At 44.5% G+C, this 27,493-nt stretch overlaps 1 protein-coding gene across 14 annotated transcripts in view; it reads left to right on the plus strand.

Moving 5' to 3' along the window:
• The window catches only part of PTPRF (protein tyrosine phosphatase receptor type F), a 381,489-nt gene that overhangs the window by 252,950 nt on the left and 101,046 nt on the right, over positions 1-27,493 (plus strand). For all 14 annotated transcript variants that reach the window (XM_066192652.1, XM_066192651.1, XM_066192663.1 and 11 more), the window contains one exon: positions 21,310-21,498. In XM_066192652.1, the coding sequence (XP_066048749.1) occupies positions 21,310-21,498 (189 nt within the window). The remainder of the gene's footprint in view (positions 1-21,309; positions 21,499-27,493) is intronic.

Below are 27,493 nucleotides of genomic sequence, written 5' to 3' on the forward strand. Positions count from 1 at the left end.
AGAAAGAATTACCGTGATGCCATATAACAAAAACGTTAGAAAATCTAATACGACTGTTAAAAACACCAATATCAAGAGGTTTTTGATGATTATGAAAGGAATTGCACCAGATTTCTGCTAGTGCAGTAAGTCTCTCTATAGTGCAATAAATGAAACTGTGTGAACTGTGAAGCCTTAGGATTGCAGTTTCATAGAAAGAGGTGCATGCCATGCCTCCTACTACATTATGTATTCCCCCCAGAGTGCTTCCTTCTGGATGAGTTTCAGGGTTTCAGATATGGGTAAGATGAGCTGTTATATTTGCAAAAAATCATTGCCTACAATCATGTATCATTCCAAGAGCTAAGTCTTAGTAATTAGGAAAGGGAGCTGAGCACTTGCTGTGTTGCTGTGGTACAGACTGGTTTGAGGCAAATTGAAACAGGACAGTGTGGGTTTTGGATTGTGTGTGCATGGGGCAGCTGCAAGTAGTGTCACAACTAAATGTGTCTGTTACCATGTGGTATCCCTCGTCTTCAAAGTGCCTTATGCTGTGCTTTTGGAGGTGTTGCTTTTGCTGGCTTGGAGGTTTGTATGGACAACTATTCCTGTTCAACCAGTAGTTGCAGATGCCAATCCTTGGCAGAGACAGACAGCTAGGGCAGATTCCTGTGCTCTTCATTTGGCTTTAGTACTTGTACACACCCCCAGCATGGCCAAGATGGGGCCTTGTGCTCACTTGCAGTAGGCTGGGCTTAGTCTTTGGTGACAGCAGCCATCCCATGACAAGGCTGTGAGGCTTCTGGCAGGGCTGGGCACTGACTTATTCCAAGGTCCCCAGCCACCATTTGGGAGCGGCATAAAAGAGCTTTTCTAGGTGAGGTGTCTATCAAAGAGGCATTCAATGTCCAATCTCCCTGTCTCCTTACAGAGTGGCTTAATTCAGAGAGTGCCACCTATGGAGAGGGGTATCATTCAGAGTGAAATTACAGACAACTGACACCATCCCTGCTCTCATAAATCCCTAATAATTGTGACAAATGTCTGAGGTGCCACAGGCTTGCAATGCTCTGCCAGCTGCCCTGCCAGCCCAGCAGCAGCGACAGGGCCAGCAGCGTGGGGCGCTGTCCCAGGGCTGCCAGGACTTGCTGCTGTCACCCGGGCTGGGGCTTTTAACTGTTTTCTGCCAGGCACCCAGGATCAGATCTGGTGAAAGCAGCCCAAATGGCAGCAGTTGTTTCCTGCTGCCTGATTCGTTCATATTGATTACAGACCCCACTGGAAACCCGCAGCTGAAATAGCAGAGTTTGTTGCTGGTTTCACTGCATCAGCAGAATCTTGTGATTTTAGTAGCGTGAGATCAGAGGGGAGATTAGGTCATCTATCCCAATGTCTTCACATCTCAGACAGTCACCGGATAGTCCTGTGTTACACACAGGCCTCTTGTTGTGCAGGAACCTATCGCAGCAGAATGGAAGGCTCAGGGGAGCTGCTCTTACCAAGGTTCCTGTGAAGCAAGGGGGGTATTTGCAAGGGGCTCATGCTATCCCTGTAAGCTGCACTGGGCTGCTGTGGTGGGGAAGCAGCCCTTCCTATCCCACAGGCTCCATCTGCTTTTTCTTCCCAGAGATCTGTTACTATTTCTGATTCCTCAGCTTTCTGCAGGTTTCATGGGATCATTCCTGATGCCACCCCAACTGCTCCCAGCCCCATGATATAGCTATGGCTTCTCTCTGCTGCTTCAAGGAAAGCTGGGAAGGAAGCAAAATATTGGGCATACTACAAAAAAAAATTCCTCCCTGAGCAAGGTAAGCAGTTGTTGGAAGCCCTGGGCTACAGGAACTGATGAGAAGCCTCTAGCCCACTCAGTGACTCAGGTGCTGTGTTGGCTTCACAGCCCAGGTGGCACACTCTTGCCCAGGAGCCCAAACTTCTTTTACACACGTGCACTAGGGATGCAGCTTCTCCAACAGTGAAGGAACCCTTTGTAATTGTTTTTAATCTCTTCTGAAAAATCCCTAAGCAGCAGTGAATCCATCATCCTTCCTGATGATGACTCAGTTTTGACTCAGCTTTCTGAGGAGGATTTGATGCCTGTCCCCAGGGTGTTATGTGGTTCTGGGGATGGAGGGCAGCAGCAGAGCCACACCAGTGCCTGGACAGCCATTGAGTTGGCCCAGCATCCTGTCACGGGTCGTGGGCCGTGGCTGTGTGGTGGAAGGAGATGCAGTCTCTGTGATACGTTTTTCTTTCACGTCCTCATATTTGACTCTAATTTTAGCAGCTGATAAAATACAGGCTAAAAGAACATGTGAGGTTCTGCCCCAGCATATTGTTCCTCTCCTTTTGATGTTGCACTGAGCTGGTTTACTCATGAATTTCTTTTTTTTTTTTTTTTTCCAAATTAAGGAGGTGAGATTCCTTTCATTTTAATATCTTTTTTTTAAAAAAAGATACTAAAATATCTATGGGGCTGCCACACTGAGATCGATTCTTCCGGAAAGAATGGTATTTAAAGCTAATTTTGCTTCAGTTTGTAAATTGCTCATTATATGTGGTGCTTAGGTCTTGAATCGCTTTTCTTGGCCAGGGTGCTAAAAACTCTAGGGGAAGAAGAGGAGTGTGAAAGGTGCAGCTGCATTTTAAACTAAAGTGCTCATTTTGAAATATCTTCCTGTAAGGATGGGAATTTTTCTCCCCAAAACAAGTATTTGGTTTCAGGCTGGCTGGAGACACATCCTTGAGGAAATAAAAGGAAAAAAAAAAACTGTCTGCAGATTCATTTTTCCATTACTTGGAAGTCATCTTGTATATAATTTAGATGGGTCTTAACGAGGCATAAAGTCACTTTCAGAAAATTGATGACTCTTCGTTTACTTCTCTAAAATGAGGGCCTGGAGCCTTCCTTTTGTTCCTTTGGTGGGATCATCAGATCTGATTGCAGAAACCCGATGAAGGAAGCTCTTAATCCAAGCACCAAGTAACCACAGCTCTGGCCTTCTCCTCTTTATTGATCTTGCGGCCGGGCCACATTTCTATTTCAGCCTAGTATATACTCCACGTTTCCTTATCTCTAGTGAAACTCATCCCCGGCATTTTCAGATTTGTTAACTCTTTAGTCACCTGACATTGTCTTGTAGGATTCAGAGAGTCTGGGTGTACTGAGAGGACTTCAGCCATCTCCAGCTCTGAATTGCGGTTGTGTGGGCAGAGCAGGACACAAGCCACCCAAGGAGTTGGGGTCTGTGCTAATCACAGCATATTCATAGCCTCCAGTTCCACCTCTTTTTATCCCTTTCTCCCCTGCTGCAAAGAAAGGTGCTGGCACTGTCCTTGTGGCCACATCATGGTGAGTCCCTGCACTTGCTGTGTTCATGACTACAGTGGATTTGCCTCAGCAGCCTGGCAGGTAGATGAGCGCAGGGGGATAGCCAGGGCCTCTGAGAGATGCTGCATGCTGTACATCTCCTGGCTCCTGATTTGCGAGTTCAAGCACACTGGAGATGCCAGCAGGTGTGAATTTTTCATGGCTCTGTCCGCCCTGTGCCCCGGTGTGCCATGAGCTGCAGTTTGCTGCTTCGTAGCAGGAAAGGTCAGGAACCTCATAAACAAGGTGAGAAGCAGAGTGGGGCGGGCACGGCCACCCGGGCTGCTGATTCCTCCTGACATTAGAGTGCTAATGAATGTTCTGTCATGGTCCCGTGAATATTGCAGGAAGCTTTCGCCTCCTGCCTCCCCTGCCTTCGAGTTACCAAGGTTACCTGACGTGACTTTCCCGGGAGAGAGGAGCGATAGCTGCAGGTCGGCGAGCACCTCTCGAGAGCATCCCGCCTGCACAGCGGCGTGGGGAGTGTGGCCATGCAGCTTGGCCATCCTCCTGCCCCCTTTGGCTGCTGCCATTCCCATCGCTCCCACCCCACGCTGCCTAAGGAGTCATCAGTTTCATTTTATTTTAGAGTTTTTTGAGTAAGGATCATATTAATTTTGTTTTGCTTGCATAACCCGGACTGTTATCATCCGACTAATTACTCACATTTTCCTTCAGACAGCAAATGGGAGAGATAAAACTGCAGCAGGTTTATGTGATTTCTGCTTATCAAATTACTGTAATTATTTGAAGAATGGCTTAAAATTGTATGGAGTAATGAATTTAATTATGAGTTTGCAGCGATGCCTTGTGCTGCATGCAGCTTGCAAATGGGCAAGTTTACGAGGAGCTCTTCACAAAGCAGCAGCAGGGCGGGATTGCAGCACGCTCCTGGGAAGAGCCTCCAGCACCTCCATACCTGGGGGGTTCGGCACGCTTGGCAGGTTGGCTTGACAAATGGTGCTCATCATTCACCTGATCAGCTCACTTGGTCTAATGCTAATACAAAGCAAGGCAAGACAAAGTGCTGGCAGCCACCTGGTTGTGGCATGCTGCAGCTGGTTGCCTTTGCTGATCTCCTCAGCCCCAGGGCGTGCGGGGGACCAGCTCCCTTCCCGGATCTCCACACCCCCACATTCAGGAGATCAGCCTTGCGGGGAGCTGTCAGGGAAGGCAGCTCAGGCACTGCTGACAAACCTGTCCCACCAGAGCCACAGCCTGTTGCAACCTGCTCCAAACATTCAGAGTAGTGTTTGCCACCTCTCCACTCCACACCAGGAACAGCAGATTTTTTTCAGCACAGCTGGGAGGTGCACGGTGACCTGCCTGACTCCTGTGAGCTGTGGAGCACATTCTCTGCTCCCAGGATGTCCCCAAACCCTCCAAGACAATTAATCTTCCCCACCTGCTTGTACTTCTCTTTACACCCCTTAGTTCCAGGTGCTCTAGAAACCTGCACTCCACCAAAGGGCTCCAGCCCCTCTTGAGTTTGGCAAATGGGCTCATGGGTGCTCTCCATCCCCACATCCACAGCCCCAGATAAACAGCTCCACATTCCTGTGGGCTGCTCCCTGCCTCTTGTGCATGGATGTGGGAACTGTGTTTCCTGTTGGTTGGGGTAGTGACAATATATGAGATTTCAGTCCTTGGTCTGTTGACTGAAATACAGACAGCAATGAGATGATTGTAGGATTGTAGTGAGATCTACAGGCAGATGGTTTGGACTGGACAGTATTTTTAATGCCTTTTTTCATTGCAGGCTGCTGGTATTTGATGCAGCTGGTGCTAAGTGACTGGATAAATAGCTAGAAGGACTAGTCCAGAAAGGTGCAAATGCAGATGAAATAATATCTTTCAGAGCAGGATTGTTTAAAAAGCAGGAATGTGTTCCTGAGACACAGCCCAGCAAAAGTGGACCACACTGACATTCCACAATCTCACAAAACTGTTGTGGAGATGGACATAGGGCCAATAGAGTGAAGAGATTTGGGCTAGATACAGCTAGGCAGTGGAACAAAAATAGAACCCCAGAGAATTGAAACTGGGTGTATAGGAAAAACTGCTGGAACTTCAGATCTCTACTGAGATGTTCGTTGATTCATTAAGGATTATTCTTTCATCTGGTACAACCTGTCATCTTGTTCTGTGTGGCATCCCTCATAATAGGGTTCAGGTTTAACTACTTAAAATATCACATATGGGAGGCAAAAGAATGAGTGGCCAGGGGACATCCAGTGTCTGAAACTTTTGCGAGGACAAAACGGCTTAGAGATGGTGCTCATAAATGGTTCTTGGTCTACAGCACAGTGATTACACTGTTAATTTGGGGAAATTTTAAATTAAAATAAAGGTAGCTACCTTAAGAGTTTACCAAATTTTGTAAGCACAAGCCTGCCCTAATTTGAGATACAAGCAAAACTGGGCTCGCATGCAAACACAAGAAGGCATTAGCAGTCAGAATCTTGTCTTTCTTGACATGTGAATAAGGGAGTTTGTGTGCAGGATGGAGTTATACATGATATTATGTCTGTCTAAATGCAAGGTCAAAGCAGATTCCAAATGGTATTGACTTTTCAAAGAGCTTGTCACAAGGCAAACCTGAATTCTGCATAATCCCTGCAGTTTTATGTAAGTGAGGAAGAAGTACAGTGAGGGTGCCAAAAAGAGATGTTGTTAAAGCCATAAACCAGGTGCAATTTTTTGGCAGTCTTTCCGTAAACCTGCTTAAGGCAGGACGAAAGAAAAGCCCACTTTCATTTGGAAAACTCGTAAAGATTTGTGCAACGAACGCCGCAATTGTGAATGTGTTGATGGTGGTCATAAATACAGCTGAGTGAGAGGAGATTGCAGGGTGTAGCCACTTGCCCTCAGTCTGGCCGGCTGTGACTCCCAGGCTGACCTCCAGCCTTGGCCAGCCCCTCTGTGTCTCTCCAAGGAGAGTGTGTTTTCTCCTTCCCATACTGATATGAACTGTTTCCATGGTTCAGCGTGTGGCACAAGGGAGAGAGAATACGTTAAGCACCAGAGTGTGAGATTTCATTACCCTTAGTGTTTTTAGCCTTTATAGCTACAAATGTTATTAAATATTGTAAAATTGACCAGGTTTCTTTAAGTCCAGCTACAGCACTTTTCCCAATTTGTGCTTAGATGAAAAAAGAAGACAGCAAAGCTTTTCTATGAAAAAATGAGAAAATAAGAGTTATCTTAGATTCTTAAAAGAACTTTGAAAACATGAAATAAAATTAGCAATAATATTTTGCACACAAAGCTGCCTTCAGGAAGGATCTGTATCAGAACAAATAATGGTGGCTAATGTTTTTTTCTCAGTCATTTTTAAAGGTCACTTCATGATCAAAATCTACTTGCTAATTTAATTTCTGTTCTCAGTGTAAATGTAAGATGATGCTGTTATTCTGTTTGCAGGTGGTTTGCAGGGGAGAATCAACCCTTTTGTGCTCAATGTGTCACAGTTTGGGTCCAAAGTTTGTGCCTGGGTGGCTGAGCTTTCCAGGCTGGTAGGACCCTATTTCCCAACCCAGGGTTTCTCAGGTGTTTTAATCAGCAGGCTCTCTGACCTTTCTGAAAAAAAATTTACACTATCCAGTGTAATGTTGGTACCAAATAAAAATTGTATTTTTTTATGAAACGTGCTTCATTTAGTTTTCTGGTTTCGCTTGGTGCTTGAGTGTGTGGGCAGGCAAACTGTTGATTTGCCATTCTGTAACAAACCAGGGTTGTTCATAAGCCACAAGTTGAAGAGGAGCTTTCTTGCTCCCCCTGCCTCACATTACCTTAGAGATTTTCTCTCCCTAGCTCTTTCCATTATTTTAGGATGCATGTTTCTGTCACAAGGCATGGAATCAGTTATGTTGCTGAGCAGAGTTCAGCAAAAACGAGTGAAAGAGAAGAAACCTAGGAAATTAAATGTTTTGGACAGTCATATTAGCTTTGGGACAAGGACTCAACAGGCAGTATGAAACTTGGGTTTTTCAGCTCTCGCACAGCAACATTCATGGCTTTTTCTGGGACATTCCCATCTTGCTTTGTCACGGGGAATGAATGCATGGGTTTTGTAGAGATCTGCCTCAGGTCTGCTGTTGAGGAGATGTGGTGAAAATTCCCACAGCTGCCTGTCTGTTTGCTGGAGAGCCCTGTCTGCACTGAGGAGCTTCAAGAGCAGTTATGTCAGATTGCATGGGTTTGTGGTTTCCCTGCCATTTCTGTCTCCTAAAGAAACCCCTGAGATCTTCCTCCAGATGCTGAACCACGTGTCTGGTCATGAGGAGCTGAGCATGGTGTGGAGAAGACTGGGACTGGGTTGGTTTTCATAGGTAGGATGAAGATCTGCTTTGTTTTCCCTCAGGCAGGTCATGGGTCTAAAAACCGCTGTCTGAAAGGAAAGATGGTATTTTCCCAAGGAGTCTGAGGCCCCCGTGATCGTCTGCACCATCAGAGACTCCTTGTGCAGGGTGTCTCCTCCTGGCATTTTGTATTGTTGTTGGCTCAGTAAAAATGAGCAGCTGAGATTCAGCCAGTTCCACTTCTGTCCTCGGAAAGGGTGTCCTCTTGTCCCAGGCAAGCTTGAGGTTGGCATCCCATTAGCTCTGAAAATCCCATCTATGTCTTTAGGGCCGCAGTAGAGTTTGCCCTGCGGAGTTTCCTGTTGATACTCTGAAAAGGGACACACGGTCTCTGTTTACTTGGTGCATGAAGGATGCCTAAGGCAGAAGTGCCAGCACTTTTCCTCCAGCTGAATTGTCCTGACACCTGTGGCCTATGCACTGTATAGTGAGCTGGGGAAATAAGGATTCACATTATTTTTATCTGCAAGGAGATACCTGCCTCTGACATCCTGTAGGAAAGACTTACAGCGGCCTCTGCTTACGGAAAGTTTTCTTTTCTGTTAGTGGTTGCAGCTGGGAAAGCCATGCCTCATCTCTTGCTTGTAATTACATCAGTAGAGTGTCTTGGGAGAAGGTTAAATAGTCTTTTGTATATCAAATAAAGCCAGTGAACTTCACTGAAATCATTTAATGAAAACAGTCCTGATTATCTGTATATACTGCTGTGTGGTATTTTAAAAGAAGATCTTAAAGGGAAACGTGGAATTGTTTAAGGCCTCTAAAGACTACAGTGCAGAGGCTATGCAGCAAATGCCTTTATAATCTAGGATCTGAAGTCGGCTTTGAATCCAATTGTGTTTTTTGCTGTTGTAAAACATGAGAGATTTTGATACAGTAACTCGGATTTGATACAGAATTTTCTTATTAACCATTCTTCATGCTCATCAGATTTTAGAGACTGAGCTAACGGGCTCTGCACATCAAGGATGGAACTGACTCAAGGACAGAGCTATTAAGGTGTGTAATAATCAAGAGAGGAGAATTAATTGTCTTTAATTTGGCATAAATCCCAGGGACCGTAACTTAAGTTATTAGGAATTCAGGGCCTATTTCCAATTAGTTATACCCAAGCATGCTCACATATCCAGCTTTGGGAGTCTAATCCGTGAGTGTGTTAGCACAGCGATGGTTGCCATGCTAATAAAGGACAGCCCTGCCCGACCCCTCCGTGTGTGGTCACTGCCAGCCCGTGTTTGCCCGGCAGCAAATCAAACTCTGCCATTGCTTTATCGTTTCTGACACCTTGCAGTGAGCTGCTCACTGCGTGTCAGCTGCTTGGGCAGGCTGTGCAGACAAAATCACCTGGGCCGTGCTGGAGCAGGTCAGAGAGGCTGCTGTGGCTTTTACATGTTTTTTTGGTCTTTGAGCTTCCTCCTAAGACATCTGCTCCAGCAAAGCCCGGGTGTCTGCCCTTTAGGTGTATGAAATGTAAATAGTGCAATTGTTATCTGTACTGGAAAATCTGGTCTAACCTGAGCTGGCTGAAAGAAAGATATAGCAACACTTTCCTGAATTAGCAGCAGCAGCAAAAGCAGGTACTGCGACTGCGTGGCTCCAAATGCAACACCTCCATGCTGAAAATGTGGGAGAGCATGAGGGAATGCCCAGCCATGGCCAGCCAGTCACCCTTGCATGTACCTGAGGAGTGGGACAGAGGGGCCACCTCCTGTCCCACAACAGGGCTGGCTACTTCATACACACCAGGAAATGGAAAAAACCAGAGTAATATCACCCTTATTGTAAACCCCTGTGTAAACATCTGAGGGTTTTAAGGAAGTGTGGGCCTGGAGAGTCCTTAGGACTTGCAAGCTCTTGCAAGCCGGACTGTGTGTGGCTTCCATCAAAACACTGAAAAAGGGCTAGCAGGAGCAGTTGTAGCTAGTGTGTATGTGAGGGGCAGAAGGAAAGATGGTTCAGAGCAAGGAAGACAAACCAGTGCATGCACTCAATTCCCTCTGTAATCGTTTTCTGAGACCTGCAACCCCGTGGAGCTTTAGCCCCTGTCTGTCAAATGCTGCCTGCCAGTCAGTCAGGAATGAAACAATTCTCAGACAGGGCAGGAGTACAGCATCCCCTTATAGCTGTTCTCAATTTTGTTTATCCTGAACCTTGACTTTATTGCGTGAGTACATCCCAAGAATGTCACAGTGGCTACCTCCTCCCTACCCACTTTTGTGATTTCCCAAATCAAAAAGAATAAGAATTAAGGAAACATTAATAGCTACTGTGGAAACTGCTCCTCCCGGTCACTAGTGTATGGAGCTAGTGCAGGGATCCTCCTAAAGAAAGCTGGAATGACAATGCAGTTGCAAAATAGCAGGTTGTCTTTAAGACTTAAAAGGCCAACAATCCTTCCATTTTTGAGAGGGGGAAAAACCTTTTTAAAGCTTCCCGTAATTTAATTTTCCAGCACAGTGAAGCTGAAGCTTGAAATCCAGGTATCTGTATAACTTTCTTGGTTTGTATTTCACAGATGTTACATGTTGGGGGAAAAGGCAGGGATCATATTTAAAGAAAACACAACCATCCACCTGGCAAGTCAGAATTCCATGCCACTAAACTGTGCAGCCCTCCTCATCTGCCAGGGAAAAGCAGGGGAAACCCACAATTTCTGTAGTAGTCATCTGATAAAATGAGCTTTTGACTACCAGCAAATATGTCTAAAGTTAGGGAATGCATTTTCCCTGAACAGCAAAGGAATTTCAGCTGATTTCCTGCATTTGTTTATATTAAGATGAGTACCACAGGAGCCAAGAGGTGCTTTTTTTTTTTTTTTTTTTTTTTTAAATCCACTTGGTCTTGATGTGATTTCACTGCCAGCTTTCCATTTATCTGTTGTGTGCTCTTTAATTCATGAGGGCCTGCACTGGGGATTTGTTTAAAACCTTGGCTGAAATTGTCAGCCACTCCTTTTATTGCACATCTTTCTGAAAAGATGGGTGTTGTGGCAAAGCAGTAAATAGGATATTGAAGCCTCTGCAACACTTGCTATCTGTAAAAAGAAGAGTATGTCCTCTGTTAAACTCTGCGCAATTACATCATCCCAGCATTAAAAGCCATCACTTGTCTGGCAACAATGTCTTTCTTGTGTTTGCATGTAGTCATTGGTTTACTGTGGGTCTTTGGCTGTGGGCCTTTCTACATTCTACTGTCTCTGAAAGATTGTTTGGGTAACCAGAGTCTCCATCTAAAGTGATGTTGGAGACAGTGCAATTAATGGATTTTCTAGAAAGTGATGGTTTAACATAAGACATAAAACTCATAGTAAGAGAATATTTCTGTCTTTGGCTCTGGTCAAGGCTTGCTGTGTTTCCCCTTTTATAAAGATCAGTACCCCACCAATAAATAAAGTTATTTACCCAAGATATTTTCTGTGATGGAGTATTTTAAAACTTCTGCATGGAAAGCAGTGATGCCAAGTCACTGATCTGTTTGGTGTTGAGGTTAAATTAAAGCTCTTTTTACAGTTCTGAAGTGATTTCCATGCTTGCAGACCCCCTGTGCCTGAGCTGGCTGCAACAGAACAAATCCACTGAAACTTCACTTTCATTGTTTCATTTGAAGAATTTCTCTGAAAAAAAGGTACCAGAGAAACTTTATCAGCATCACAGAGCTACCTTATGTCAATATGTGAATATTTCTTAAAAGATTTTTAAAGGTTACTATTTTTCTGAATACAATAAAGAAATAATGCTTTGGACTATAAATTTAATTTGTGTTTTACTGTATTGGCCTTTACTGGGACTGGTTCTATGTACTGTTTTTGCTAGCTATTTTATATGATTTATGAGCATTTGCTCAAAACACAGTTTGCTACAAGGAAATGGCAGACGCAGCCACTTGCATGAGAATCTGTTGATAAGGCAGGAAGGGATGGTGCTGGAGGAAGGGTGTAGAAAGGGAAGAGGCAATATGGAGAGGCAGCAGAGCAGGCTATTGAGCACCTGGGCTGATGCTTTTCAGCTTGTTGGCTTGCAGAGGAGCCTTGCTTTTGTAAGAATCATGTTCATCCTCCTTTCCCACACCCACACACCTTGATTGCTGGCTCTGGGATTCAAAGTCTCACGGCATCACAGAGCAGCTCCATCCCATAGCTTGGCAATTTTGGAAGTTGACTCCAAAAACTTTCGTTTTAGTCCTTGAGATCAGAGAACGGAAAGGTGTTTCAGGAGGACATTCTTTGAGAGCAGAGGGAATCCTTGTTTTCCTTTAAAGCTCTGGCTGGTTGTGAATGCCAGAGATAGAGTATTTTTGTGCTTTTTTCTAACAACTCTCTAGCTCCTCCCCAGCACAACTTAAAGTTTCTGTTTGCAAGCTGGGCAGCTTTCCAGCCACTCTGTCCCCAGCCTGTAGCTGTGCATGGTATTGTTTTGACCCAAGTGCAAGACCCAACACTTGACCTTGCTGAACCTCATAGTATCGGCCACTGCCAGTCAATCCATCCTATCCTGATCGCTCTTCAGAGCCCTCTTACCCTCCAGTAGATGGACACTTCCACCCAGCCTGGTGTGGTCTGCAAACTGACAGGGTACCCTCAATCCCTGCGCTGTTTACTGACTTCCAGTTACCTGGTACCTCAAGGGTCTTTGTTTGGGGTCCTGGGGAGGGTGAAAGACAAGAGGGAGGTCATTCTCTCCTTAAGAAGTCAGCAGTGGTTGCTCACCCGTGTTGTCTGAATACCTTAGGTGCAAGGAAAAGCAGTACTTTTTCTTTCCTATGTTGGAACAATTGCTGGGAAAGAAGACTTTTCCAGCAGGACATTTTGTCAAAACACACAACTTGTTCACATCCTTAATCAAAGTTTTTGCTTGAGACTTGGTGGCCAGTGGTGCTCTGATAGGCTGCAGTGTTCCCCAGAGAAGGAGAAGCCACTGGATTGACAATGATGCAACAGGCTGCAGAAATGAAGTAAATGAGATTTTAGCACAATCTAGCCCTTTCAGTAGTAGTTAAGTGACCGAAAATCTTGCATTCTGGCCTGTGAAGTGGAAATGAACAGATTTAATATTCCAGCTGAGTGGCAACAGGAATGCTTTGCTTTAATCTGAAACTTGATGTTAGAAAGCGTGGGAGAGCTCTGCTGTCAGATTAACTCGGTTCTCATGCACTTTTCCCTGCACTGAACTGCAACCAAACATACATGGATCAAAAGTCAAACGCTCTATTAATTTAACCACATGTTGGATTTAATGGCATATGGTAATGCATTATTGATTGCACATCTTGAAACCGAAAATCTTTATGCTAATAACACCTCACATCAGGGCAGGTAGTATGAAAAATGCAGTGAATGAATAAATGACTTTGACTACGAGTAAGAGCTGTTGCCATGCTTTTTCCTGTAAAGATTGAAGTTTTGGGTGTGTTTTAGTGGGGGTGCGTTTACATATTCTGCCACAAGGAAATGTGCAGTAGCAATAGTTATGTTGTATTTCTCAGTAGAAAATATTAAAAAGCAACAATGCTTTGAAAACAGTTCTACAGGCAGTTGTATTCAACAGCTGGTACCAACAAATGGCACAGTCCTGCCTGAAAGCACAGCATGGTCGACTTTTACTGTTCCTTTACTATGGAGTCTTAATAGCTGGCTGCAAAACCCTTCTGAATTCATGCTTTTGAAGAACTTTTGTGAGTTTTTTCAATGCATACTTCCAACTGATGAGGGGTTTTTTTGTAGTAGTTACTGAAAGAGCCTAGCCTTATTTATCAGCTGTTGGATATGACCCAGAAAACTCTATTTTTACCTACTTGAAATCATGCTGTAATTTTGAGGGAGGAATTTTTTTTTTTTTTCTTGCCAAACAAGGATTTTAAAAAGGGTGCTTGCTCAGCCAGGGCGTCTTGCAGACATGTTCTATTTCTGTGCAAGCTCTTCCTCGTCCACATTTTTGACATTTCTTGATGTTTTTGCTGTACTGTACACTGAACCCTTAAATGACTGTCAGTGCCATACAGCGTAAGCTCTTTTTAGAACTTCACTAACATGACCAACTAGTTTCTCTGGTCTTTCAGGAAAATGCTTGTTTTGATGTGTCTTCGGCTTTGAGTTGTTTGTGGACACTACTTGACACTTGTGGCAGAGTAGCAGGCCTGGAGCAAGAGGTCCAGGCTGTTCCTCACATCCTAAGGCTTTGTATCACACTTCCCAGTACTCTGTGAGGCTGTGTCATCAGCTTGGAGAAGCTCTGCCCTGTGGCATAGAGTTTGTTTAGCCTGAGCAGAGAAGCTTCTGCTGTGATCTTCCTTCTGGAGTTTTTAAATTCTTTTAGATATATTTGGTCTCTTGGAAAAACTTGAGTTTATGACCAAGGCTGACTGCCATTATGGGGAAACCAGAATGGAAAGCCAGAAGAGGTAGCTGGGTTGACAGGATGTTGTGGTAGTAGGGGTTTTGTAAATGCCACCTCCGACTGTTGCAATCTAATCTGATCAAGCTGTAAATAATTGTTTTCTTCCAGGATGGGTTGAGGTCTCCTAGTTGGCAGCAGACTCCACAGCTGACACAGTACAGGGCAGAAGTTGTTATTACACAGTGAGAACTGCAACAATGGGTTGTGGGTGCTTACCTTTAATTTGGCCAAGTTTGTGTCTTACTTCTGCTCTGAGTCAGCTTCAGGAGCTGATAATCATCTTTGTGTTGCCTCTGTCAAGCACACGGTTATCTGTGAAGGAGGGAGAGGAATTGCCTGTTCAGCGGTGCCAGTGAACATGGCAGGTGTGGAGTGCTCAGCCCTGGGAGGGGACAGGTTGCTGCAGTGACTGTGTGTTACCTTAGCACCGCGCGTGGAGAGAAGCAGCGCAGGGACTTGGCAGGAGCACAGCTTGATTCCTCATCAGAGCAAGTTGGGAGGTGCTGCTCTGTCTTTCTCTTGAGAGCACCTGCCTCTGCAAAGCCATCCTGGTCTCCTCTGAGATAAACAGGTGCTTGGAAATGGCCACCTACACTACTGAGAAAGTATTGGTCGCGTGTAAATGAAGATAATTGCTGTCCAGACATGAGAGGACAATGTCAGCAGTGCCCTTGTGGCACTGGAAGGGTAGCACTGTGTCCATCAGGTGTTTTATGGACTCATAAGCTCTGGAACAAGCAGGTCCTGTGCGCTCCCACACTGTGAGCCCGTGGAGCAGGAATCTGCTTGACAGTTTATCCTCTTCTGCCGTGTCTCATCTCGTATTTTCATGAATTTTCTTTACAGTACTTTGTTTTGAACTGACTCAGATTCCTTCTTTTGTGAGCTGTTTTGCTGGTGCTGTGATCTTTCTAAGAGATAGCAAATACTTTGTTTACTGTAAGCTCTTGTGCGGCAATTCATGTGGTTACACCGTGAAACGGAGAAGTCCTTCTGGAGCTTGTTTCCACACCCACCCATTCATCTGTGCCCTTCTCCCCGTTTTCAGTACACGGCTTCAGCATGTCACGTTGGCATGATGTCATACAAAGCCAGCAGATTTGTCATTAACAGCCTTGTCATCAATAGATGACTGTTTGTATTTTCTGCCTGCCTGAAACTGTTTTATGCTTACTAACCCAGTAATTAAGGCTGTGCTGCCTTTGAAACAGGTTGGTTTCACTGCCCCACCTTTTCCTGAGGCAATTACAAGGCGGTGCTAATGTCGAGGGGGGGTTCATTAGCCTGGATTAGACTTGGCTCCCACAGCCAGCTCACACAAATGCGCGCCGCCCGCCTTTCCCCACATGGGCGGTAGCCCAACGCTGGGCAGCCTTTGTAGACCATGAATTTGGATAATGTTTGTGGTGCGCCTCTTTAGGGACTTGTGTAAGAAGGATGCAGGAAGAGAGCATTGCCTCAAAATGGCTGATAAAATGCTCTTTGTGCAGCTTCAGGTGAACCTGAACAGAGCGATGTCAGGGTTTTCTTATCATGTAAAGTGATGCCATTCTTCTGGGCCGCTGGACTGCTCGACTGCTTTTGATTGTCTTGTGGTAATTGAATAGCTGTGCTGTGTAACCTGTGCTGAAGGAATCTGGGCTGTTTATTCAGCAAACAGATGTCCTGCTTTGTGGTTGTGCTTACAGTGTTGCTGGCTTGCATCTTTCATTAGTTAATATTGGTGACTACCCAGGCTATCGTCCTTGCACTGATAATTTTGCGTTTGCAAATGCGTTTCCGTGTCGCAAAGGGGGATTTGGAAGCTTGCAAAATTTGCAACGTAATTCCATTGATCCATCAGGCAAGAATTTGTCAGTAGACAAGGGTTATCCCTGCAACATCCTGTGCTACAGTGCATCACACCATCACATCTGGGCAGGATCAGTTCAGCCCTGGTGACGTGAACTGGGTGTGATCCCAGCCTGCCTCATGGAGTGAGTAGGGAACATGTGAAATAGCTCTTGGTTGGTGTATCCTGCTCCTGTGCAATGCTGACCACAGTCAGACACGCTTATCAGAGATCTCTCTGCCCTCAATCCATTTCCTGGCTTGTCCCTAGCACCACACACTCCTGAGTGGTTTCAGATAGCTGGTAGAACTGAAAACAAAGCAGCTTTGTGTTTTAATCATCCCTACCGAGACCCTAAAATTGATGTTGATCTGGAAGTTCTTCAGCTGATGCAGGCTGGCGGCAGCCGGTGGCCCAGATAAGCCATTTCCAGCCCTGTATGGGGATAAAGCCCAATATCTCACTTGAAAGGAGTTGAGAACACCCCTTCCAGTGTGGCAGTGGTTTTGATAGATTGTAAGAGATTTACCCTCGCAGCTGTAAGCTGTAATGTATAGAAAAGCTACTTTTTCCTATTTTCAAATTATATTTTGTATCATTTTTTAACTCTCCCTCAGCAGTCTGAACAATTGGACTCATGATAGTAAGCAAGCCTGGCTTTTATAGGAAGAAGAATGTGACAAATAACTTCCATAAACGTGTTTACAGTTTGCACTATCATTTCTAAAATACCATTTCCTACGTTGACACAGAGGAAATAAACAGTGGTAGGGGGAAGGTTTTACAGGTGCCAAGTCAGGATATGACCCCCCCCAAAACACAGCTACTTGGCTGCAAGAGCAGTGAGTGCTGTACAGTGTTTGTGCTGGTAGCAATTTGATATTCAGCTCCTCCAACTTTTCTGTCCTGTGAGAGATTACAAGTTTTCAGCAAAATCCTGGGGGTAATCCTGCAGGATTCAGCTGTCAACAGCTGTGCTCACCACAGACTCCTCTGCAGGCCTTTTTTTGCAAGCAGCTGTTATCTACACACCATTCCGTGCTGGGACTGATCCATGCTGCTTGTAAGACGTAAATTGCTATTGCCTCTATGTCCCTTATCATCACTTGATATTTCGAGTGATGCAGAAAATAAGGACACACCGAGGGGTATGTCTCTCACAGCAGCATCCTCAGGAAAGGTAGTTGTCTGGGGAGCTGGGGAACAAGCCGTGTAATTGTAGCTGCTCTAAAGGAGGTCTCAGCTCCAGTTTGGGGCTGTGGGAAAGGTTTCTTACCTTGGATTTTCCCTTAAAGATGAGAAACGTGTGGCACAAAAGAGCTGTATGAGAGCAGGGGTTAGATTTCTGTCACCTCAGAAAGAAGATTAGCAAAGGGAGCTGTCAAGTGAGAGGAGATATCCTCTGCCCATGCTGTCATGCTGGATGCCAGAGGGACATTCCTGTCTCCTTGGTGACTGCTGCTAGCAAGACCTTAGCCTGGTTGAGGATTTTCCAAGTTTCAGTTTGTAACTGCAAACCCCACTCGTTTGTTCTTTTCTCTTTTTGTTTCCCTCTCCTTTCCTCCTGCTTCTCTCCTCTATTCTTGCTTTCATCTTTCATTTCTGCTACTGCTACTCTAATCCATGGAGGCAGTTAGAGCTTGCAGTGCCCCCAAAAATCCTGTTGTGCCTAGATTTTGCTTGCTCTAACCTAATGTCTACATTCTGAAAGTACCTGAAACCCAGAAATAAAAACTGGTTTCGATGGTATGCTCTTGAAAGCAGATTCATAGGCTGTTCTAATGTGCATTGAAGGCACACTGGCTGTCCTCAAATGAAACCAAGTGCTGACAATCTCATTTTCTCAAATGAGAGTATCCTCGTATTGGCTGGAATAGGAGGCTGGCTATTACTGACAAGCTCCGTGTGCAGACAAGTTAGTACAGCGAGTAAGGGCTGAAAGGAGCCGAGGCATGACTGAGCCTCATAATTATACCTAGATTAGACTTCTGCCTGGGGGCAAGGCACGGCAAGAACAGCTCTGAACTCCTATCGTGGTCTGTAGTGTTTGAACACAGACACATCCCTCGCAGTCTCAGTGAAGTCAGCAGTGCCAAGCCCGGCTGGAAGGAAGCCCTGTTATCTCTACAGGAGTGTTGCTGACGGGGCAGGCGCGGGCTTGTTCTGGGCTGTGCTCTGCGGTGTGACCAGCTCAGGTTTTCTCCAAAGCCACTCTTTTCCAGGAGGGTTTTGGGGGGCTGCCAGAGCCGCACAATACAGGGGAGACCTGGAGTGATTGAGACTCCCAGTTTTATGGTTGTGCAGGTACACCTTGGACCACCTCTGGAGAAGGTGCTTGTCCTTCTCTTGAGCTGGATCCCCAGATGTTCTGACCTTGTCCCCAGTGCATGTCCCCTGAAGCTACCATGGAACTAACAGCAGGTGAACTCCAACCTCTGGGTGTCTGAGGTGTCGTCAGAGACCAGCTGTCAGATTTCCCTAGGCATCTCATCACGCAATGATGTGGCCTGGGACTGCAGCCTCCTGGAGTCACACTGCTGCTCTTAAACACCAGTGCTGCCTCTGTGTTTGATTGACAAAGGAACAAGCAAGTCCTTGCTTGGTAGATGCAGGCATGCCAGCACTGCTTGCTGGAGTTTTGGTGGTTTCAATCTCCAGGCATGCATGGAAACTGGTCTGTAGCAGTACCAGTGCTAGCCCAGGAAATGTGCTGTGGCCGACTATGAAGGATGCACCGTTTCTCTACTACTTTCATTTGCCACAATAGTTTTGGCGTTTGTATGCAGTTAAGGGGGAAAAGACTGTGCACTGCATGAACCTTGTATGGCTGGCTGTACTTGTCTGTGTCCAGCATGCCGTGGGGTGTGGGTACTGAGGATCATGACGTAGAGGTAGCCTGTGCCCTCTGTTCAGCTGATAAGTGCCCAATGTTCTCACCTGGGCTCTGTAATGACTTGGTCTTGCAGGGGGTGGACGTTGCAGGGAGCAGCAGTATTTAACTTCAGAGTGTAGAAAAGGGTTGAGCCAAGAGTTCTAGTACAGCGGAGGCAGCGTTGCTGCTGGGTGTTTGTAGTCAGTGTCTCTCTGTGGTACTCAGTGAAGTCAAGGTTAGATGGTGTAATTTCTACTGGTCTATGGCTCATCACAAACTGCTAATTTTGATTGAGCAGTCACTCCAGTGCAGCAGACTGGTCATGTAACCTGTGGATCAGACACTGTGAAGGACTCTTTGGTCTCTCTCCTGTCTGTGGACAGGGATCATTGCAGACAGGAAGAAATTTCTTGCACAAATGCTGGTTTCAGGTTTGCTTTTAGCTATGTGCTAAGCCTCTGCATAGACTTCGGAGGAAGTTAACTGGGTGATACTTAGCTCAGTGCATTCTTTGTAAAATCTTGTGCAAACCAGAAAAGATTGTCAATGGTAACCGTGGTGATTAGATTAGATCACTTCAGGGTTTCAGCCTCCCCAGAGTAAACATCTGTTTTCAATACCCTAAATGGCAAGGTGCTGCACTATAGGCAAACTGGCCTTAATCCAAGAGACTGTTATTATTTACTGCTTTTTCTATGTGTCTTCTTCTGCTTTTAAGTCTATAGCATGTTGTACTTTTGTGTGTACCCTTCTTTTGTTTCTTTTCAGCCATGTAGGAGTATACATTGTGGTTGCTCAGTATTGAGTGCTTCTGTTGCTTGCTATTGAATGCTGGTGCTGGTGTCATTCCAGTTAAGCTCTATGTACCTTTTGTCTCTGAAAATCAATGGAGAGCAAATTTAAAAAGAACTAGTTTTCATAGTACCTTTCATTTTAAAAAAATATAATCCCATTTATGTTTGATCATGATGGGAGAGGTTTCTCAGGAGGTCAGTCTGGGAGACAAAATACAGTTTGTGCTTTTAATAAACATCAGGAACCCTTTTTCCTGTAGAAAACTTTGAATGCTTCATAGTCACTCTCATCTAAATGATATTCCCAGGCATTTTTTTGTTTCTAGCAGATGTTGCTTTCTGCTACAGTCTTGATTTGCAAACAAGTCAAGGGCCTTGGGAATTCTCTCAAGATCTTAGGTAGACATATGCTAGATTAGCTACCATAGGCCATGTTTGTGCTGCAGGTGTGGCAGTAGAGGTAGAAGGAAGCACCTGGGGTGACCTATTGCTAGTATCTTCCTGTGAGGAGCGAGGGGTACAGATGTGCAGTGATAGCAGGAAAAATCAGATTGTAGCAAGTTCAGACTCCTCTGGGACTTTGGAAGATGCTAAAGTCTTGTTTGTTTAAATGCTGCAGTGAGCTGGGAGCCTTGAAGAATCAGATTTGCCAAAGAAGAAGTTTGCTTAAGGTTACTTAAAACTGGGAAAAAAGAAACATACTGAAAATAATTGAGTTTCTGGTGCTTTAAAAGCTTCTTAATGTTCTTCAAGTTCTTTTCTTCTGCAAAAGTGTGTTCTTTTGATTGCAGTTCAGGCTTAGCAGAATACAGTACATCTTACCACAGAATGAATAAATGAGCTCAGTTCTGCAGCTGCTATTGAATGACGATGTTGGAGCTTGCCTTGGCTTATCAGTGAAGGCTGCCTAATGTATTCCACCCAGCCTACCTGAGCATGCTCTGCAGCAAGAAACCCAATTAACTGTTTTTCTACCTACTGTATGAATGATTTCAGCAGTTAAGGGGGGGGCTTGTTTCACAGTATTGTAGTAAGCCATGCCAGAGCATGCACTGGCCATTTCTCACATGCCTCTGTTGCGTTCTACAGCCCAGAAAATGCACCAGGAGCTTGCCACAGCACAGTCTGGCCAGGCGGCTCATGAGCAGAGTGTGGCTCATTAGCTTTACATTCATTAGTTTCTAAAAGCCTTTGGAATCAGATTTGGAGGCATGAGGAAGAAATTTACAGTCTATTCTACCAATGTGACAGAATGTTGCTAGTCAAAAAAAAAGATAAAATGGGCCTCTCTGGACCTTTCTAAGGGCTTTTATTGTTTAGTTGTTGTTTTTCAAGATGCCTCAAACTATCCAGCTTTGTGTTTTTCTGTTATCTTCACCTCAGTCCTCCCACAAAAAGTCTCAATACCTGCTTTTACTGAATTAGTAGCAACAATGGATGGAGCTTACGTATCAATGAAAATTATAGACGTTTCCCAAGGCAATTGATTTAAATGGAGTTAAATTTAGTGGAAGCTTCTATTGGTGTAATGAATGCTCATTATAGAGCCTAATGTGCTTTAAGGACTTGATAACTTTCTCAGTAGGGAAGTCAGGCTGCTGTTTTCCAGCAGAGGCACAGATGCTGTACCATGGCACTGCTGTCACTGCAACTGTGTCCCATTGCTAGGCTGGAGTGTTTCTCTTTAACCTTGTGTGTTTGTTTCTCTTGCAGAAGACCACCTCCCAGCTGGCTTCCCAACCATTGACATGGGCCCACAGCTGAAGGTGGTGGAAAAGGCCCGCACAGCCACGATGCTCTGTGCTGCCAGTGGTAACCCTGACCCTGAAATCTCCTGGTTCAAGGACTTCCTGCCCGTCGACACTGCAACCAGCAATGGGCGAATCAAGCAACTCCGCTCGGGTAAGGTAGCGAAGCAAGTAAGCCTTCCCAGCCTCCTCACTCTTCCTCCTTTTTCTCTTTACATGCTGCTGTTATTTTTTCCCTGAAATGCAATTCTAACCCCAAATGTCAATTTGCTCTGAGCTTGTTTCTTTTACGATGTAAAAACAGTTTTTGGAGCTGATCCTCTCTGGCAGGATATTGTGGCTTGTTAAAAGGAGACATTAGAGTGAACGTGCCTTTTGGAACATCACCTGGATATCTTCTTCAGTAGACTGGCTTGATACTGCCCCAAATCCTTGGTAGGCTCAGACATTTCACTACCAGCTCAGTGGGTCTCAGTTATTTTTTGATGGGAGCACAGTGCAAATCAGGATAATGAGATGCTGGTTGAGGTTTTACAGTCAGTGGTCATATGCAACTTTACTCTTTATACAGACTCTGCAAGACAGTGCCCTGCTCTCTGTTGAGGTCATTGCCATCCTCACTATGTGACACCACAAAAATAAAGAAAAATCCAAAACGCAGCAATTCGGTGGATTTCAAAGGAAGGTGGACACAGTTTTGAAATACACAATTTCTTTTTGATTCTTTTGTTTGACAGTCCAAACACTAACTTTTGAAATACAGATGGTTATTTCTTGAGAGTGGCTAAGAGTGAACTCATTTTAGCAAGGAATTCTTGTTTTTCTACTGCACTGTTCAGTCTCCCAGGACTGTAAGGCCCATTAGAGAATTAAAGAAAATAAAATGTTGCTTTATTCACTGATGCAATGGAGCTCCCCAGTGTGAATTCGAGTGGATGTTTGAGAATGCACAGCACGACTACACAGCAGCTTTAGTCTGGGGGAAAAAGCCCCCAGTGCCCTACACAAAGTACAGAAGGGACCAGAGCTGGAACATTTTTGGTCTAGCAAGGTCTCATGCTTAAATATGAAGCAGACTGCCTTGCCTGGCCACATTTACTTCTGGGCACTCAAAAGCCATTTGTTACGAGTGCTGCTGCCAGGGAATCACCATCTTCTTCTAACCATGGTGAACGTCTTGAAACGTTTCCCCATAGCAGGAGCCCTCTGCATACATTTGATGATGCTTGGATGATAAGTAGGTTTGTACTTGGAGAAGTGGGTAAGTGAGACATCACTCTCAGCAAAAATAGAACCCAGCCTGACACTCCTGATCCCACCTTGATGTACCAGTGAACGCTAATTATATAATGCATTTATAGTTTATGAAATTTCCCAGTGACCTTTAGCTTATCTCCCCCACAACTTGATTTAATCTTGATCTGTTTGTGCTGGAAGAAAATATCACACTTGTTAATTATTCTGAGAAGCTTTAGGAAGCAGCAATGGGAAAGTGCACATGGATGTGTTTCACTTTGTAGCTGACTAAATCAGCATCAGAAATTGCCATAAATGAGCAGCAAGGCAGCCTCTGATGCACTTGCTGTACGTTCTCCAGCCTCCTTTTCACAGGCACTTGGCTGCCTCTCTACCAGCTGCTTCACAAGTTTGGTGAGATAGAAAGTTTAAAAACAAACTAGTAAAGCCTGTCACAGTGTCCAAGTTTTGATTCCTATTCACTGTTCTTGAGCAACATCTCAATTGAATATTTCACCTGGGACTCAGACTCTAGAGCTGGCTGCTTGCAGAAGTCACAGTAATTACCAAGGGAGGTGTCAAGGGAACCTTTTAGAAATCAATGAGCAGCACACATCCTCAGACTCACAAAAGAAATTGATTAGCTCTCTAATGTAGTATGCAATGTTTTTACAGTTCAGTGCAAGAGACTTCCAAATATGAGTTTGATGTTTTGTTTTTGGGGATCTGGTGCTATGTTGCTAAGATTCACCAAGGCTCTGCTCCACCCTGACATGAGTGGGGAGCATGAAGTTTGTAGCTTCTCATGGGCCAGAGATTCAACCCCTGTTTGCATTTGTGGCTTTTTCCTGTATTTGTAGTGGACATAAAGTAAGGCCTGCACTTTGAAGTGCCTGATTCCCACTGAGGTGACTGCAGCAACCTGTATGAGCAATGTGATGGCTTGGGCAGTTTCCCATTCGTTCTGCAAGGTGTTAATTGAGCTCTCCAACACTACACCATAGTTGGGCAGAGTTGCTTTTCAAAGAAAAGAGTATTTAAATAGATGCCTCATTATATGGTAGAGTTTAATAGTTTGCAAAGTCTCTGCTCCATTAAGATCATATCTTATAGTCAGGCTGGCATATCTGCATGAATGTCAGTTTATACTATCTCAATCTAAATATACGCTCATTTAATTTCGTTTAATTAAAACCCAATAAAAGCGAGACAGATGTAATATAGTTAAAATAGCTGCAGCACATTGTGAGCCCAATACTGTGTATATAGTGTCCAACCTTCAATGAATAATATATTAGTATTCAGATGTACGAAATACAGGTCACGAAGGTCAAAGCAGCTTTGGAGTCTGACTTAGAGAGAGAGTTGAGGGATGATTCTGTTTCTTCAGGCTCCTAGTATGGTATAAATAGTGGTAAAGAAGCAGAATGTTTGGGAAAGGTGCTCTCTTCTGACACTCACAGTTATGTGGGCTGGCAGTGCTCTGAGGGCTTCAGGAAGGTCTTTGAACTTGCATGCAGTCAGATCCTGTGCCCCAGGGGGCTCTGAACATCAATTTCTAGAGTTCTGTTCATTTTCTGTCAAGGTTTAGGATATCCAAGCCACCATCATAGGCTTTTTTAACCCCAGCAAAATGGTGTCTTTGTCAGAGCAAATGGACAGTTTATAAATCTGCCTTGTATCCTACTCTCCCTCATTTAGTAATTATATCTATATGTGTGTATGTGCACTTTTCCTATCACATCCTCTGATAGCATAATTTTATATTTGGAGGGCTTTTTAAACTACTTCTCACCATTGCTTAGGTTTTTCTTCCCAAGTAAAGTTAAATTCTAAGTCCAGTTCTTGGGTAGTTTTGCAGGTAAATGTTACACTAACAGCTATAGAGATGAGAACACAAATAAATACAGGGTTTCATCTCTGTTTTCCCAGATCAAGGCAAAAGCAAGGTCTCTGACTCATGCTGGTTGTAGCAAATTCTCCCTTGTTCATCTTGCTCATACTTCCCACCTCTTGTGGGCAGGCTGCTGTTCTGCAAGTGCAGTGACTCAGGACAACTCCCTGTTCTCCCCCTGGGATGTGTAGCTTCACTCGTTGCCTCTCAGTGACATAGGATCTAAGGGCAGCTCTGGGCTGGGAAACCTCCCCAGCATGCTAACATGTTTAAAATTTGTTTGGCCGAACTGATTTTAAAACTGTCCAGGCACTGTAGTATTGCAGGTAATGACACACATGAGTTCTGGCAGCCAGAGTCAATGCTGCACCTGTAACCGTGTTTTAAAATCAGTTAATGATGTGGTGGAAGCTTTCTCAGTATAGATCAGATTGTGCTGATATTTTACAGTTCTTCTGTACAGACTTTTGGATCAGAAGTTCCTGAGGACTTCAAAGCAACTCAGTTGGAATTCATACTCTCAAAGCTCTTGAATGTCTCCAGTAATTTTCATAGCTGAAGAATTGCCCTTCCACCTTGCTCTTCAGAAAACCTATGAACAAAATGTCAAATCAGAATAAATAGCTATTCTGACTGTTAACATAAGTCTTTGCCATGTAAGGAAACTTCAGAAATTCAGAAAGCATTATCTTTCATCTAATAGAGAACCTGGTGTTAGAAAAAGTATCATTCTCTTTTAATCACTTTCAATTAACTGAGTTACAGAACCATGCCCTAGATCCTAGTGCAACTTTCAGACAATTAACTGCAAGTAAAGTATTAGAGAGGACTCTGCAGGTGACTTGAGTCACTCTCTGGAAAAGTGAAGGTGCCTCTAACACAGAAGCAGTGGGAGCTGGCTCACCATATCACCTTGCTGCATTTGTGCTCTTAGAGTTACCAGCAAGCATTTTCATTTAGGTTTGATCCTATCAGTAGAAGCACTGCTTACTTGGAAACAAAAGGAATACCCAACATGCACAGAGCTAACATGCCTCTTTGTCCCAGTGAAGTGGCCATGATGTCCATCCATACCCTGTTTCGCTGGTAATACCCAGCAGTTAGTCAGTATCCAGAAGATGTTCAGCTGTCAGCAAGGATCAGCTTTTAGTCCAGACATCAGATAGGCATTGACTTGGGACAAGATGTAAGGACAGCCTGAAAGAATGGAGATTGGGTAGTTTTATCCAAAAGGATCAGGGAACCCACACGAGGATGGATGCTCTCTCAGAAGGACTGACTGCAAAAACGTTGAAGCAATATAGTGGCCAACAACAGCCAGTCGACATCTGAAGTTTTGTCTCCTGAAAGAGCCTAACTGCACGCCTGGGTCTTGCTCTGTGAGGTGCACACAGCAGTTGTGCAATACCTTCACATTCCCTGTGGCATCTGGTGGCAAATAATCTTCCACTTTTGATAAGAGTTTCCCCATAACCTATGCTAGGAAGTAGCCAAAAGCACTGTTGAGAGTTCTCTGGGATTCAGTGTTGCACTGCTCTAGTGCTCAGTTGCAGCTAGCACTAGCCTTGGTTTCTCTTCTGATGTTGCTTTGGAGTGATTTTTTGGTGGTTTAAGTCCCTACAAGGAAGTGGTATGTCAGTAAAGCCTGTGGTGAGTTTGTCAGCAGAGTGAAGTCCCTTCTCCAAAAGAACTTCTCCACGCTGGGAAATACTGACACAAATAACCTCAGGGGATTTTATAGTGTATCATCCTATGTTTTTCCTTGCTTTGGGTATCTGGAAGCTTCCAGTACACAGAGAGTATCAGGATCAGCACTTGCTCCTGACTGAGGTGAATGTATGGGGTGTTACTCACTGTCTGTTATCATGAAGAGGAAATAAACTGTCCTTCTTTATGAGTGTTTCAAACCTTTCAAACACAAGGAATTGGGTTTGAAGTTTGATCTTGGGGTGCCCTTTGCATAAAGCAGCTTGGTGATCACAGGGCACAAGTTGGCATCAGTAATCATTTGAGTGATGACACCTCCATCACTTGATGGACTCTGTTACGTTGGCACTCTGTGGCCTGTGTGCTGTGATTTGTCCCTTTGAGGGACACCCTAAAAGGACAACAGCCAGAGATGAATCATTTTATGATGTGATGGATAAAAGGAAACTTCAGTTCTTTCGTTTTGGTGAGGAAATTTGGGGTCCGACTGAAACTCTGTAATGATGTCCTCTGAGTGAAAAGTGAATGTCTTAACTTGGCAAAGGTGAGAGAGACGTGGGACAAGCACAGCAGTAAATATAGCAAGCCTCTGTGTTGCTCCCACAAAGGTTGGATTGCTTTCAGAAGCCAGGAGGATTGGGATTTAACTAATGAAAAGATTAGCTGGCCATATTTAACATTTTAGGGAATCTGCTTCAAATTTTCAGTTGCTTCTAATGCTCTGTATAGACAACTGCACAATAGAGAAAGGTTTGAGCCTCTGCAGGCAGTAGATAAAAAGATATCCTGCAAATCTTTTCAGTTCTAGGACAGAGCAACAGACCCTATTTCTGATAGATACAGATGAGAGATAAGGAAGTCATGTTTTCAGCCCCTTGGGCTTGTGCTCGAAGTCATTACACCATTCCCATGGGAAGTGACACTTGGTGGTGATGCTTTTCTTTACTCTGAAAATTGGAAGGGATGGGTTGGGGGACACTCAGTACACCAGAGCAGGAATGCCCTAGACCAAACAGGGCAAAAATACCACTTGGCAAACTTTCCAAACAGGCAAAGAGAAATAACCCTGTTTTCCATGGTTGTGCTATTCCATGCAAGTATCTCTGGGTATAACTGTTCTGTTAAGGGTAGCAGTAGTTACTAAGATACATAAGTAAGCAGCAGATTATTATTCCAAGAGAAAGATTACCCACAGCTTCAGTCACTGCAAGATTTTTCCTGGTGCTTCAGTATCTCTGGATAGAAGACATCAGAAAATATAACAAGACATAAAGTTAAGATGGGATATTGTCGTCTTGGCAGAGGAAAATGC

The sequence above is a fragment of the Chamaea fasciata genome, unplaced genomic scaffold (genome assembly GCF_029207755.1).
Source record: "Chamaea fasciata isolate MVZ Bird 193981 ecotype frontalis unplaced genomic scaffold, bChaFas1.0.hap1 SCAF_10, whole genome shotgun sequence".
NCBI classification, from domain to species: domain Eukaryota; kingdom Metazoa; phylum Chordata; class Aves; order Passeriformes; family Sylviidae; genus Chamaea; species Chamaea fasciata.